This window comes from Neoarius graeffei, chromosome 13 (genome assembly GCF_027579695.1).
Source record: "Neoarius graeffei isolate fNeoGra1 chromosome 13, fNeoGra1.pri, whole genome shotgun sequence".
NCBI classification, from domain to species: Eukaryota; Metazoa; Chordata; class Actinopteri; order Siluriformes; family Ariidae; genus Neoarius; species Neoarius graeffei.
This window is the reverse complement of record NC_083581.1, coordinates 78844964-78860459: the sequence shown is the minus strand read 5'-3', so window position 1 is coordinate 78860459 and position 15496 is coordinate 78844964. Positions and strand designations below refer to the sequence as shown.

Below are 15496 nucleotides of genomic sequence, written 5' to 3'. Positions count from 1 at the left end.
GTTCATGGGAATGTCACCAAAATTGATACACATCATCTACAGACATGGCTGACAAAAGTTACTAAATACGTTTCACGTAGGATAAAACGTTCAGAAGTTATACGTCAATCAATTTTCACTTCAAAATTTTACATGCTAAAAAATTCATAACAAATCTTCTAATTGCTCAAAACTGCTCATACTTCACACGCAAATCACTCATTGGGCTTCTGACATGTTACCCAATTTCTGTGATATTTCGCCACTGGGGGCGCTATTTTTGGGCAAAAAATCCAATCTTTCCTCAAATTTGGTCAAACTTCACGGCCACCCTCTTACTACCTCCCATGTCATGTATACCGCATTTTGGGAATTTTCGTCCATGGGGGGCGCTGTTTTTGGCCGACGCAATTGCTCCAAAACGGGTTTTTGGTAAATAATTCCATAATGCTTTTCCTTCACACCACTACCTTGTGATCGTGCGTTCCTGTTGTAGACACTTATTTTTCCAACTCATAATCGCTCATGTACAGCATAGCGCCACCTTCTGACATGGGAAAAACCAAAAAATTTATTCTTCAAAAATCTATATCTCATCTTCTATTTACTCAATTGTCATCAAACTTCATACGCAAACTCTTCATAGCTCACCTGACATGTCCGCCAAATTTTGTGCACTTTTGCCCCTGGGGGTGCTGGTTATGGCGGAAATGATATTGCAGCTTCTGATTTGTCAAACTTGGCAAGCAAACTCTTTTCAAGACCCTTATTGGGGCGCTTGCCATGGTCGACAACGCACGAAATTTGGCTCCTTTTTCTTAGACTGCCACCGCTACTGAGAACCAAAAGCCCAGATCCAGCCGGGCCTCAGGGCCTCTATAGCGCCCCCTAACTCGTTGTGATTTTGGCCTCCCGCTTTAAGGTGCCTGGTTGCCATGTAGTTTGTAGGAGTGGCATGCCATTTGGTACGCATATGTATCTCACTAAGCCGGACAAAAATGTAATGCCAATGCATTAGCCACGCCCAACAGGAAGTGAGGTAATTTCACTTTTGTGCGAAATGCATGGCCACGAAGACGGCGCAACTCCTCCTAGACTGTTCATAGGAATGTCACCAAAATTGATACACATCATCTACAGACATGGCTGACAAAAGTTACTAAATAAGTTTCACGTACCTTAAACCGCTCAGAAGTTATACGTCAATCAATTTTTAATGCAAAATTTTACATGCTTAAAAATTCATAACAAATCTTCTAATTGCTCAAAACTGCTCATACTTCACACGCAAATCCCTCATTGGGCTTCTGACATGTTCCCCATTTTCTGTGATATTTCGCCACTGGGGGCGCTATTTTTGGGCAAACAATCCAATCTTTCCTCAAATTTGGTCAAACTTCACGGCCACCCTCTTACTACCGCCCATGTCATGTATACCACATTTTGGGAATTTTCGTCCATGGGGGGGCGCTGTTTTTGGCCGACGCAATTTCTCCAAAACGGGTTTTTGGTAAATAACTCCATAATGCTTTTCCTTCACACCACTACCTTGTGATAGTGCGTTGCTGTTGTAGACACTTATTTCTCCAACTCATAATCGCTCATGTACAGCATAGCGCCACCTTCTGACATGGGAAAAACCAAAAACTTTATTCTTCAAAAATCTATCTCTCATCTTCTATTTACTCAATTGTCATCAAACTTCATACGCAAACTCTTCATAGCTCTCCTGACATATCCGCCAAATTTTGTGCACTTTCACCCCTGGGGGTGCTGGTTATGGCACAAATGATATTGCAGCTTCTGATTGGTCAAACTTGGCAAGCAGACTCTTTACGGTATTTCGCGGGGACGCATGCCCCCGCCCCCCCTGGCCGCTGGCGCGAGGGCCCGTCAAGGCCGCTTGCGGCTTTAATTATTATTATTATTATTATTATTATTATTATTATTATTATTATTCCTTAGTCGCGGTCGCTGTTCGGCCTTTTTTGGGGCACTTCCTGTGGACGAAAACGCGCATATTTTGGATCATTTTATCGGCATCCCCTACGCTACTCAGATCCAAAACCCCAGATCTGGGCGGGGCTCTGGGCCTCTATAGCGCCCCCTAACGCCTTGAAAATTTTGCCTTTTTTCGAAGGCTCCTGGTTGCCATATAGTTTGTCGTAGAGGAACGAAATTTGGTTCACATATGTATCTTACTGACACGAACAAAAAAAGTTCTATGAATGCATAGCCACGCCCAACAGGAAGTGAGGTAATTTTACTTTTGTGCGAAATGCATGGCCACGAAGACGGCGCAACTCCTCCTAGACCGTTCATGGGAATGTCACCAAAATTGATACACATCATCTACAGACATGGCTGACAAAAGTTACTAAATACGTTTCACGTAGGATAAAACGTTCAGAGGTTATACGTCAATCAATTTTCACTTCAAAATTTTACATGCTAAAAAATTCATAACAAATCTTCTAATTGCTCAAAACTGCTCATACTTCACACGCAAATCACTCATTGGGCTTCTGACATGTTACCCAATTTCTGTGATATTTCGCCACTGGGGGCGCTATTTTTGGGCAAAAAATCCAATCTTTCCTCAAATTTGGTCAAACTTCACGGCCACCCTCTTACTACCTCCCATGTCATGTATACCGCATTTTGGGAATTTTCGTCCATGGGGGGCGCTGTTTTTGGCCGACGCAATTGCTCCAAAACGGGTTTTTGGTAAATGATTCCATAATGCTTTTCCTTCACACCACTACCTTGTGATAGTGCGTTCCTGTTGTAGACACTTATTTTTCCAACTCATAATCGCTCATGTACAGCATAGCGCCACCTTCTGACATGGGAAAAACCAAAAAATTTATTCTTCAAAAATCTATATCTCATCTTCTATTTACTCAATTGTCATCAAACTTCATACGCAAACTCTTCATAGCTCACCTGACATGTCCGCCAAATTTTGTGCACTTTCGCCCCTGGGGGTGCTGGTTATGGCGGAAATGATATTGCAGCTTCTGCTTTGTCAAACTTGGCAAGCAAACTCTTTTCAAGACCCTTATTGGGGCGCTTGCCATGGTCGACAACGCACGAAATTTGGCTCCTTTTTCTTAGACTGCCACCGCTACTGAGAACCAAAAGCCCAGATCCAGCCGGGCCTCAGGGCCTCTATAGCGCCCCCTAACTCGTTGTGATTTTGGCCTCCCGCTTTAAGGTGCCTGGTTGCCATGTAGTTTGTAGGAGTGGCATGCCATTTGGTACGCATATGTATCTCACTAAGCCGGACAAAAATGTAATGCCAATGCATTAGCCACGCCCAACAGGAAGTGAGGTAATTTCACTTTTGTGCGAAATGCATGGCCACGAAGACGGCGCAACTCCTCCTAGACTGTTCATTGGAATGTCACCAAAATTGATACACATCATCTACAGACATGGCTGACAAAAGTTACTAAATAAGTTTCACGTAGCTTAAACCGCTCAGAAGTTATACGTCGATCAATTTTTAATGCAAAATTTTACATGCTTAAAAATTCATAACAAATCTTCTAATTGCTCAAAACTGCTCATACTTCACACGCAAATCCCTCATTGGGCTTCTGACATGTTCCCCATTTTCTGTGATATTTCGCCACTGGGGGCGCTATTTTTGGGCAAACAATCCAATCTTTCCTCAAATTTGGTCAAACTTCACGGCCACCCTCTTACTACCGCCCATGTCATGTATACCACATTTTGGGAATTTTCGTCCATGGGGGGCGCTGTTTTTGGCCGACGCAATTTCTCCAAAACGGGTTTTTGGTAAATAACTCCATAATGCTTTTCCTTCACACCACTACCTTGTGATAGTGCGTTGCTGTTGTAGACACTTATTTCTCCAACTCATAATCGCTCATGTACAGCACAGCGCCACCTTCTGACATGGGAAAAACCAAAAAATTTATTCTTCAAAAATCTATCTCTCATCTTCTATTTACTCAATTGTCATCAAACTTCATACGCAAACTCTTCATAGCTCTCCTGACATATCCGCCAAATTTTGTGCACTTTCACCCCTGGGGGTGCTGGTTATGGCACAAATGATATTGCAGCTTCTGATTGGTCAAACTTGGCAAGCAGACTCTTTACGGTATTTCGCGGGGACGCATGCCCCCGCCCCCCCTGGCCGCTGGCGCGAGGGCCCGTCAAGGCCGCTTGCGGCTTTAATTATTATTATTATTATTATTATTATTATTATTATTCCTTAGTCGCGGTCGCTGTTCGGCCTTTTTTGGGGCACTTCCTGTGGACGAAAACGCGCATATTTTGGATCATTTTATCGGCATCCCCTACGCTACTCAGATCCAAAACCCCAGATCTGGGCGGGGCTCTGGGCCTCTATAGCGCCCCCTAACGCCTTGAAAATTTTGCCTTTTTTCGAAGGCTCCTGGTTGCCATATAGTTTGTCGTAGAGGAACGAAATTTGGTTCACATATGTATCTTACTGAGACGAACGAAAAAAGTTCTATGAATGCATAGCCACGCCCAACAGGAAGTGAGGTAATTTTACTTTTGTGCGAAATGCATGGCCACGAAGACGGCGCAACTCCTCCTAGACCGTTCATGGGAATGTCACCAAAATTGATACACATCATCTACAGACATGGCTGACAAAAGTTACTAAATACGTTTCACGTAGGATAAAACGTTCAGAAGTTATACGTCAATCAATTTTCACTTCAAAATTTTACATGCTAAAAAATTCATAGCAAATCTTCTAATTGCTCAAAACTGCTCATACTTCACACGCAAATCACTCATTGGGCTTCTGACATGTTACCCAATTTCTGTGATATTTCGCCACTGGGGGCGCTATTTTTGGGCAAAAAATCCAATCTTTCCTCAAATTTGGTCAAACTTCACGGCCACCCTCTTACTACGTCCCATGTCATGTATACCGCATTTTGGGAATTTTCGTCCATGGGGGGCGCTGTTTTTGGCCGACGCAATTGCTCCAAAACGGGTTTTTGGTAAATAATTCCATAATGCTTTTCCTTCACACCACTACCTTGTGATAGTGCGTTCCTGTTGTAGACACTTATTTTTCCAACTCATAATCGCTCATGTACAGCATAGCGCCACCTTCTGACATGGGAAAAACCAAAAAATTTATTCTTCAAAAATCTATATCTCATCTTCTATTTACTCAATTGTCATCAAACTTCATACGCAAACTCTTCATAGCTCACCTGACATGTCCGCCAAATTTTGTGCACTTTCGCCCCTGGGGGTGCTGGTTATGGCGGAAATGATATTGCAGCTTCTGATTTGTCAAACTTGGCAAGCAAACTCTTTTCAAGACCCTTATTGGGGCGCTTGCCATGGTCGACAACGCACGAAATTTGGCTCCTTTTTCTTAGACTGCCACCGCTACTGAGAACCAAAAGCCCAGATCCAGCCGGGCCTCAGGGCCTCTATAGCGCCCCCTAACTCGTTGTGATTTTGGCCTCCCGCTTTAAGGTGCCTGGTTGCCATGTAGTTTGTAGGAGTGGCATGCCATTTGGTACGCATATGTATCTCACTAAGCCGGACAAAAATGTAATGCCAATGCATTAGCCACGCCCAACAGGAAGTGAGGTAATTTCACTTTTGTGCGAAATGCATGGCCACGAAGACGGCGCAACTCCTCCTAGACTGTTCATAGGAATGTCACCAAAATTGATACACATCATCTACAGACATGGCTGACAAAAGTTACTAAATAAGTTTCACGTAGCTTAAACCGCTCAGAAGTTATACGTCAATCAATTTTTAATGCAAAATTTTACATGCTTAAAAATTCATAACAAATCTTCTAATTGCTCAAAACTGCTCATACTTCACACGCAAATCCCTCTTTGGGCTTCTGACATGTTCCCCATTTTCTGTGATATTTCGCCACTGGGGGCGCTATTTTTGGGCAAACAATCCAATCTATCCTCAAATTTGGTCAAACTTCACGGCCACCCTCTTACTACCGCCCATGTCATGTACACCACATTTTGGGAATTTTCGTCCATGGGGGGCGCTGTTTTTGGCCGACGCAATTTCTCCAAAACGGGTTTTTGGTAAATAATTCCATAATGCTTTTCCTTCACACCACTACCTTGTGATAGTGCATTGCTGTTGTAGACACTTATTTCTCCAACTCATAATCGCTCATGTACAGCATAGCGCCACCTTCTGACATGGGAAAAACCAAAAAATTTATTCTTCAAAAATCTATCTCTCATCTTCTATTTACTCAATTGTCATCAAACTTCATACGCAAACTCTTCATAGCTCTCCTGACATTTCCGCCAAATTTTGTGCACTTTCACCCCTGGGGGTGCTGGTTATGGCACAAATGATATTGCAGCTTCTGATTGGTCAAACTTGGCAAGCAGACTCTTTACGGTATTTCGCGGGGACGCATGCCCCCGCCCCCCCTGGCCGCTGGCGCGAGGGCCCGTCGAGGCCGCTTGCGGCTTTAATTATAATTGTTACCTGAATGCTTTGGCAATGCAACATAATTTGAGAAAGAGAGATAGAGAGAGAGAGAGAGAGAGAGAGAGAGACGTGTGTGTGCCGGCGCATTTGTGTGCTTCAGGAGTGGGCGGGGTGTGCATGACCAAGAAAGCTCATTGGTCAATGCAGATATACTTTTCTTGCACCACTGAGATTCTCTCCAGTTTTGAGAAACGGAGACAGACAATCGTCAGCAGTCAGAGCTTGTGCGAGAATTTATTGAGAAGCGAGTCAAAAATGAGTAAACGAACCCTGAAACAAACGAGCTTGTTTCAGACTTTTACGAAAAAGTCCAAAAGCAGTGATCCAGGGGTGTCATCTGCTTGCCGGTCCTCTCCAGTATCAGCTAGTAACACGGCACCGGCAGCTTCCACTCCTCCGCAACCTAGCAGCAGTACGCTGCAGCTGGATGCTAGCTCAGTTCCTTTGAGGGAATTGCCTTCATCTACCTCTGAGTTTGAAACTAGCCATACATCCAGTGAATTTCATATAAGAACACCTACATCTCCCCATGTCCCTTACGATCAGAAGTAGATGGTTGCTCCACCTTGCTGACAAATGAGCCATCAGATAGCTTTACTAATGAGCCACGAGTCAGCCCGCTATCACTGACATCAGATTTATCAGACATAGGTAAACTTCAACCAGATGCCTTAAAATGTGCACCGGACTCTGTAAAGCTCAATGTCCTACAGAACCGCTTCAAACCAGACAGAGGGTGGGTGGCTCCTTCTACTCTGATTTTCGGTAAACTCAGAAAAATACCCGAGGAGTTTTTCAGCGAGTCTGTGTACCCCACGTTGCGCTACAGTGTGTGTCAGAGTCGTGCGTGCGGTAGTGCTGAGCAAGTTCACTAGATTCTAATCGAGGCTATAAAGAGTTTATTGTTTATTGTCGTGTGTCCCCGGCCTATATTAGAGGATTTACGGTAGTTCACATATGTTGTTCAAATATCAGCCTGTGTTCATGGAAGGCTAATAAATGAACCTATTTTATAGGTTCAAATAGACACAAAATCTTGTTTTTATTCATTCCACTGGTAGTCTGTTTTGCTCAAATAGAAATAGAGGCCTGCCTCTAATTCTGGCCTCCTTCCAATAATGGCCTGGACCAAGATGCACTTGAGTGAAATAAAGGCCCCGGCCTATATTAGAGGATTTACGGTATTATGAAACACAATGACTCATTTTAGTTTTGGGGTATTTTGGTTGAACAAATAAACTATTATTTAGTCAGGGAAGGAATATACATTTTAATATGAAGTTCCTGCACTCCTGTGAGTCGCTCTGGGAAACCTGAGATACTACATTTTCCAGTCAGAGCTGTCAGAGTCAGACTAGCAAGGCAAGCTAACTGCACGAGCTACATACGCTCATCAGAGACACCAGTCATGTCTGCGACTTCTGTTCAAGCTTTATTGGACGCTTCTATGGCAACGATTAAGGTTTTTATTTCATTTTTTGCAAGTCAAACAGTAAGTGGGAATAGCTACAGGTAAGAATTAAAGTTGCGAGTGGGGAATTGAAGAAACATTGGACAACACGTGCTATAGGATTGGCCTGAATCAGTTGAGCTAGTTGTTTGGATTTGTTGCTTTACCACATTAAAGTAATTTGCATAGAATTGAGAAAATTTCAATCAAACGTCGCTGATCACAATTTCACTTTGTTGCTTGCTGCTGTCACGGAGATCACGGCTCCGTTTCACACACATACGCTCACTTTGAGGCAGACAACTGCACCACGGCACAGAAGACCCCACCACCTCCCGGCGACCAGGTGTTGACGCTGTCCTCAGACACCATGAGGAGAGAGAGAGAGAGAGAGAGAGAGACTTTATTTATAATGAGGGTAACACTAAATAGCAATGCTAATAAACTTGTGGCCCTCCCTAAAATAAATGTATACAATATAAACTATAAAAACTATTTACACTAAATTACAATAAAAACAATACGATAATCATATTAATAGACATAAATAAGAAACAAATTATTATAAAATTATATTACAAAATGATATAAAAGACGCTGCTCAGAAAACGCCCGCTCTCTGAGAGATTCCTTAAAGGGCATAAGCTGTTCAATTCGCCTTGTAGAGAGAGGGAGAGTATTCCAAAGGCGGGTAGCAGAAACAGAAAAAGTGCGCCCGCCTTCTGTCTCCCTTCTGTATTTTGGGCAGCGTAGATTAAGATCAGCATAGCGCGTGCGTCTTTTGTTGGCGTAGCTATTTAGAACAAGTTGCTCTCTTAAAAAGGTAGGAATGTTACCATAAATCCGCTTATGAACGAGAGTGCATTTGTTTATCTTAAACTGTTCGTGTACTGGAATCCATCCAAGTCTATTAAACAGTTCCACAGATGATGCTCGCGGTTCTGCGAAAAGAATAACTCTGGCAGCGCGCTTCTGTAATTTAAGAATCCGATTTAGACATTCTTTATCGCATTCAGACCATACTGCACTACCATAATTAATGATTGGTTGAATTAAGGCATTATAGTATTGTTTACGTTGTGCTAACGGCAAAAACGATCTTATTTTCCTTAGAATTGCAATACAGGAGGCCACTTTTTTACATATTCTTTCTACATGTTTGTGAAACGAAAGTTCACTATCTATATCAAGTCCAAGTAATGTTGCACTTGAGACATTATCTAGTGCTGTGGCGCTATTGCCTGCCTTAACGCACAGTTCTACACTTGTCTTCGAAGCAAGGCGCTTGCCCGTGATCGTCAGGACCTTTGTCTTCTTCTCATTTAGGAAGAGCTTATTGTCATTAGCCCATGACTCGATCTCTCTTAATGACGTATTGAGAGAGTCATTCAGAAGGTGCAGATTGGTGACGTCAGCTGCAGCAGAGACAATGGTGTCGTCGGCATAAAGGTCCACTTGAGTCGAAACATGCAATGGCAAATCGTTTATGAATAATAAAAAGAATAGCGGCCCTAGTATAGATCCTTGAGGAACTCTGTAATCCATATGCATTTCTGAAGAAACTTCACCGTCCACTTGTACCACCTGTGGCCTGTTAGACAGATATGAACAACACCACGCCAGCTCTTTGTCAACAACCCCGTACACCTTTAACTTCTGTAGCAGCAGTTCATGGTCCACCATGTCAAATGCCTTGGTGTAGTCCACGAGTACCAAACCCGACACCATATTATTGTCAAGATTAAATAGGAGTTCGTCCACTATCTTGATTAAAGCTATTTCAGTACTATGATGTTTCCTAAAACCAGACTGCCTGGAGTAGAGAAGGTTGTTGTCATTGAGATAGGTATACAAAGAATCATGCATATACCGCTCAATGACCTTGGACAAGACAGGAAGAACCGAGATGGGATGGAAGTTGCTCGGATCAGTACGATCACCTTTCTTAAATAGTGGGGTAACCTTGGCTAATTTCCACCTTTGGGGGAATGTTCCACTAGAAAATGATAGATTAATCAGCTTTGCTATACTCGGTGCAATAGCAGGAGCAGTAATTCGCAATACACGAGAACTGATTTTGTCAATACCAGAGGCCTTGTTTGGATTGATCTTCATTATTATACGGGCAACCTGTGTACTTGTTATAGCAGGAACTGAGAATAAAACATCCGGGTCTTTCCGTGATTTCACATAGCTCAGAAGTTTAGAAAGACAAAATGGCGCCTGAGCCATAGTACCTCTCAATGTGTCGGCAATCGTTGAGAAATACGCGTTGAACTGCTCCAAGATGTCCTTAGAGTTTTCCATAGTACTCTCACCAATTTCAAGCTTTATTATCCCACAATTGTTCTTGTTAGCGCCTGTCAGAGTTTTAATACATTTCCAGATCGCACTCGTATTGTTCCTGTTTTCCTTGAATGACTTTGAATAGAACTCATGCTTGGCTTCCCGTAGAGTGAATACTGCTTTGTTCCTGGCTAGACGATAATTCGCCCAATCATCTGGATTGTCCGTGCGCCGCGCCACCTTCAATAAGTGATCCCTAGAGTGTAGCTCTTTTAGAACTGCCTTGGTAATCCAGGAGGGCTGCGTTTCACGATTGACCCGTTTTTCGCGCCAAGGACAATGAGATTCAAGAACAGAGTTGAAGGTTTGTTCCCATACATGAACTACATCATCGATGTCTTCAAATACAAATGCAGCGTCCCAAAGGGCTTCTCGAATTGATTGTTTAAACTTTTCCTCATCAAGTCGCTTCATGTCACGGTAACGTATTGTTTGAAAGCTCTTGTATGGACTTGGATTTTTGCATGCATACTTTCTCACAGCAAATACCGGAAGGTGGTCCGAAAGGCCACACGTGTGTACAACAACGGAGCTGATTCGCTGAGAGTAATTAGTGAAGATATGGTCCAGACAGGTTTTGCTAATTGGCCTTGTTACCATAGTGACTAGTTGTTTAAAATTCATACTCGTCAAAGTACGAACCAAACAATGTTTCTTGAAAGACAAAGAAGCGAGATAATTTATGTTGATATCCCCAGTAAGAATTGTCTCTAGATTTAGAAGATTAGCGCACTCAATGTTCTTTTCGAGGCGTTCGTCATCTTCCCTTAAATAAGATGGTGGTCGATAAACACCCCCAAATAAAAGTGGTCGCTTTGACTTGAAGGGATACACTTCCAACCAGACAGCTTCGACATTTGAATCCTCTAAATCAGTCCTTCTCCTGTGTTTCTACTCTCGATTCACATACACCAGAACTCCGCCCTTTTTCTTGATCCCCTTGCAATCTCTGCGATGAATGTCGAATCCCGGCACAGTGTAAAGCGAATCAGGAATCAGGCTTCAAAGCGGATTCGTTTATCGATAAAATATCGATCTGAGGACGATGGAATTTGTCCAGCATGAACAATCAAATCTGTTCAAATTTTGGTAGTGTGAGCCCATCGACAGTCCATGATCCGAAACGCAATCCCTTGTATCCAAGACCAAGGTTGAAGTATTGCTCGTCATATAAACTATCGTCGTTAGAAAAGTCCAATTGATCCTTAAGGTAATCAGTAGATGTAGAATCCTCTGACAAAGATTCATCGTCACTGGTCAGCTCACTAACATTGTCGTCAGCACAGGATTGGGGCAGCGGTCCCGGATTGACTGATACATCACCAGATAGAATGACTAAGAGAAGTGCTGACATTCCAATTTCTGAGACGAAGAGACCAGCCTTGCCCTTTAAATATGGCGGCCATCCTGAGTCACGTACTTCCCTTCGAAGGTCACTATTACGGCCAGGAAACACTCTGCTATCCAATTTTAGTGATAAGAACAAACTATCATTACTTATCAGCTGATTATAGTGTTTAGTTACAGGTTTTAGGCTGTAAGAAAGTAATACAAGCAAAATGAAACGGGAGCTCAGAAATTGCAACCCGCCCGCCATGTTTGTTTATAGAGAGCGTGCGATTCAAAGTATCCAGTTAAAAAAAAGCAGAAAGAACCCCAAAGTTGTAATGCTGCTCTTTTCTTTTCCTTTTCCGTGTTCGGAGAGACTGAGAAAGCGAAAAACTCTCACATTCGCATCCCAAGGTGATATTTCACAGGCTCAGCTAGAGCTCTCAGGACGACAAATGCACGGAAAGCCCCGGGTCCTGATAACATTCCTGGTCGTAGCCTGAGAGACTGTGCCGAGGAGCTCACAGATGTCTTTACAGACATCTTCAACATCTCATTGAGCCAGGCTGTTGTCCCCACGTGCCTCAAAGCCACCACCATCATCCTGGTACTGAAGAAGCCGTCTCCCTCCTGCTTCAATGACTACCGCCCTGTCGCACTCACTCCCATCCTCATGAAGTGCTTCGAGCGGCTAGTCATGCGGCATATCAAGTCTGCCTCCCCCCCGGACCCTTTCCAGTTTGCATATCAGTCCAACCGTTCGACTGATGACGCCATCTCCACTGCCCTCCACTCAGCCCTCACCCACCTGGAGACAAAAGACTCGTATGTCAGAATGCTGTTCATAGACTTTAGCTCAGCATTCAACACAATCATTCCTCAGCAGCTCATTCATAAACTGGACCAGCTGGGACTCAACACCTCCCTGTGCAACTGGCTGCTGGACTTCCTGACGGGGAGACCACAGGCTGTACGGGTCGGCAGCAACTCCTCCAGCACCATCACATTGAACACGGGGGCCCCTCAAGGATGTGTGCTGAGCCCCCTCCTCTTCACTCTGCTGACCCACGACTGCACACCAACATCCAGCTCTAATCTCTTCATTAAGTTTGCGGATGACATGACTGTGGTGGGTCTCATCAACAATGGTGATGAGACAATCTACAGGAGTGAGGTGAGCCACTTGGCCATGTGGTGCAAGGACAACAATCTCCGCCTGAACGTGGAGAAGACAAAGGAGATTGTTGTGGACTTCAGGAGAGAGCACACCCAGCATGCTCCACTATCTATCGACGGTGCTGCAGTGGAGAGGGTGAGCAGCACCAAGTTTCTGGGTGTGCACATCTCTGAAGACCTGTCCTGGAGCAACAACACCGCATCACTGGCCAAAAAAGCCCAACAGCGTCTGTACTTCCTCCGCAAACTGAGGAGAGCAAGAGTCCCGGCCCCCATCATGCACACTTTCTACAGAGGCACCGTCGAGAACATCCTGACCAGCTGCATCACCGTGTGGTACGGCGCCTGCACCGTGTCCTGCTGCAAGACTCTGCAGCGCATCGTGAGAGCAGCTGAGAGGATCATTGGTGTCTCTCTCCCTTCTCTAATGGATATTTATAACTCCCGCCTCACCCGCAAAGCCATCAGGATTGCAGGTGACCCCACCCACCCATCTCACAGCCTCTTCAGCCTGCTGCCGTCGGGGAGGAGACTGCGGAGTCTCCGGGCCAAAACCAGCAGGCTCAAGGACAGTTTCTTTCACCAGGCGGTCAGGAGGCTCAACTCCCTCCCTGTTCTGCCCCTCCTCCCCCCTCTGCCCCCTGCCACAGATTCTGCCCGCACTCCCCCCTGCCCCCCCTTCAGCATCTGACATCATGTCACCCTCACAGTCCCCCCCCAACACACACACACACACACACACACACACACACACTCACACACACACACACACACATACTCTCAACGTTCATTAACCCACTGAACTCAGGGACCGCACATTTCACTTTACCTCGCTCATTTGCACTATTCCGCACTACCTCACCTTAACAGCCATTAATTTATTGTTTATACTGCTTGTTTCATGTTTTCCTGCTATACCTCAAGTGCCTTTGACTGTTTATTTGCTCCAATTTATGTGTGTGTGTGTGTGTGTGTGTGTGTGTGTGTGTGTGTGTGTGTTTAGTCTATGTCTAGTTCTTATCTAGAGTGTTTATACTGTTTGTGTTGTTTATTTCAATTATTCTATTTTTATTTTTTGCATTGCCTGTTTGCACCGTGGGTCAGAGAGGACTGAAATTTCATCTGTGCTGTATGTTGAGCATGTAGAGCATATTTGACAATAAAGTTGACTTGACTTGACTTGACTTGCACACAGAAAATGACTGGTCATCCTCCGCATGCTCGCGTTTTGAGAAACCACACCCTCTAGTGGTAGGGAGAGGAATTATTTAGTGCTCATAAGGGTTTTATATGCTGATGAAAGTTCTTTAGAAATGTACGTACAAGCTATACATGTCATTGTTATTATTTCTGCAGAATTGTGACGTAGCCATTGAAGAGTTTTTCAACAGTAAACTCTTTATCATCGGATACGTGGGGATCGGAATCGCCGGAGTCATGGTGAGAATGTTTGAAGGAACAGTTTGACCAAAACTTAACTATACGCAATAGTATACTTCATCATTCAAGACATATTTTGCTGCTTTACTTTCATCCTGGAGCTACAAGGCTAGTTTTGCAAACAAGTAACAAACAACATAATATGTACTTGCTTAGAAATACAACCACAACAATTTTTGTTGTTACAGTGTCTTGCAGAAGTATTCACCCCCCGGTGTTTGTCCTGTTTTGTCGCATTACAAGCTGGAATTAAAATGGATTTTTGGAGGGTTAGCACCATTTGATTTACGCAACATGCCGACCACTTTAAAGGTGCACACTGTTGTTTTATTGTGACACAAACAATAATTAAGATGAAAAAATCAGAAATCTGGAGTGTGCATAAGTATTCACTCCCTTTCATATGAAACCCCTAAATAAGAGCTGGTCCAACCAGTTCACTTCATAAGTCACATAATTAGTTGATTAAGATCCACCTGTGTGCAATCAAAGTGTCACATGATCTGTCACATGATGTCTGTATAAACCAACCTGTTCTGGAAGGACCCCGACTCTGCAACACTACTAAACAAGCAACATGAAAACCAAGGAGCCTCCAAACAGGTCAGAGACAAAGTTGTGGAGAAGTATAGATCAGGGTTGGGTTATAAAAAATATCCCAAACTTTGAATATCCCACAGAGCTCCATTAAATCCATTATAGCAAAATGGAAAGAATATGGCACCACTACAAACCTGACAAGAGAAGGCCCCGCCCACCAAAACTCACAGACCGGGCAAGGAGGACATTAATCAGAGATGCAACAAAGACACCAACGATAACACTGAAGGAGCTGCAGAGATCCACAGCGGAGATGGGAGTATCTGTCCATAGGACCACTTTCAGCCATATACTCCACAGAGCAGGGCTTTATGGAAGAGTGGCCAGAAAAAAAGCCATTGCTTAAAGAAAAAAATAAGAAAGCACATTTGGAGTTTGCCCAACAGCATGTGGCAGACTCCCCAAACACATGGAAGAAGATTCTCTGGTCAAATGAGACTAAAATTGATCTTTTGGGCCATCATGGGAAATGCCATGTGTGGCGCAAACCCAACACCCTGACAACACCATTCCTACAGTGAAGCATGGTGGTGGCAGCATCATGCTGTGGGGATGTTTTTCATCTGCAGGGACAGGAAAGCTGGTCAGGACTGAAGGAAAGATGGATGACACTAAATACAGGGCAATTCTGGAGGAAAACCTGTTTGAGTCAGCCAGAGGTTTGAG

The 15496-nt window shown here is 43.9% G+C and overlaps 1 protein-coding gene across 1 annotated transcript in view; it reads left to right on the top strand.

The window, feature by feature from the left end:
- Window positions 1-15496, top strand: part of tspan2b (tetraspanin 2b) — an 81097-nt gene that overhangs the window by 60477 nt on the left and 5124 nt on the right. Inside the window, exon 7 of the mRNA XM_060938602.1 lies at window positions 14147-14230. Within this exon, the coding sequence (XP_060794585.1) occupies window positions 14147-14230 (84 nt within the window). The remainder of the gene's footprint in view (window positions 1-14146; window positions 14231-15496) is intronic.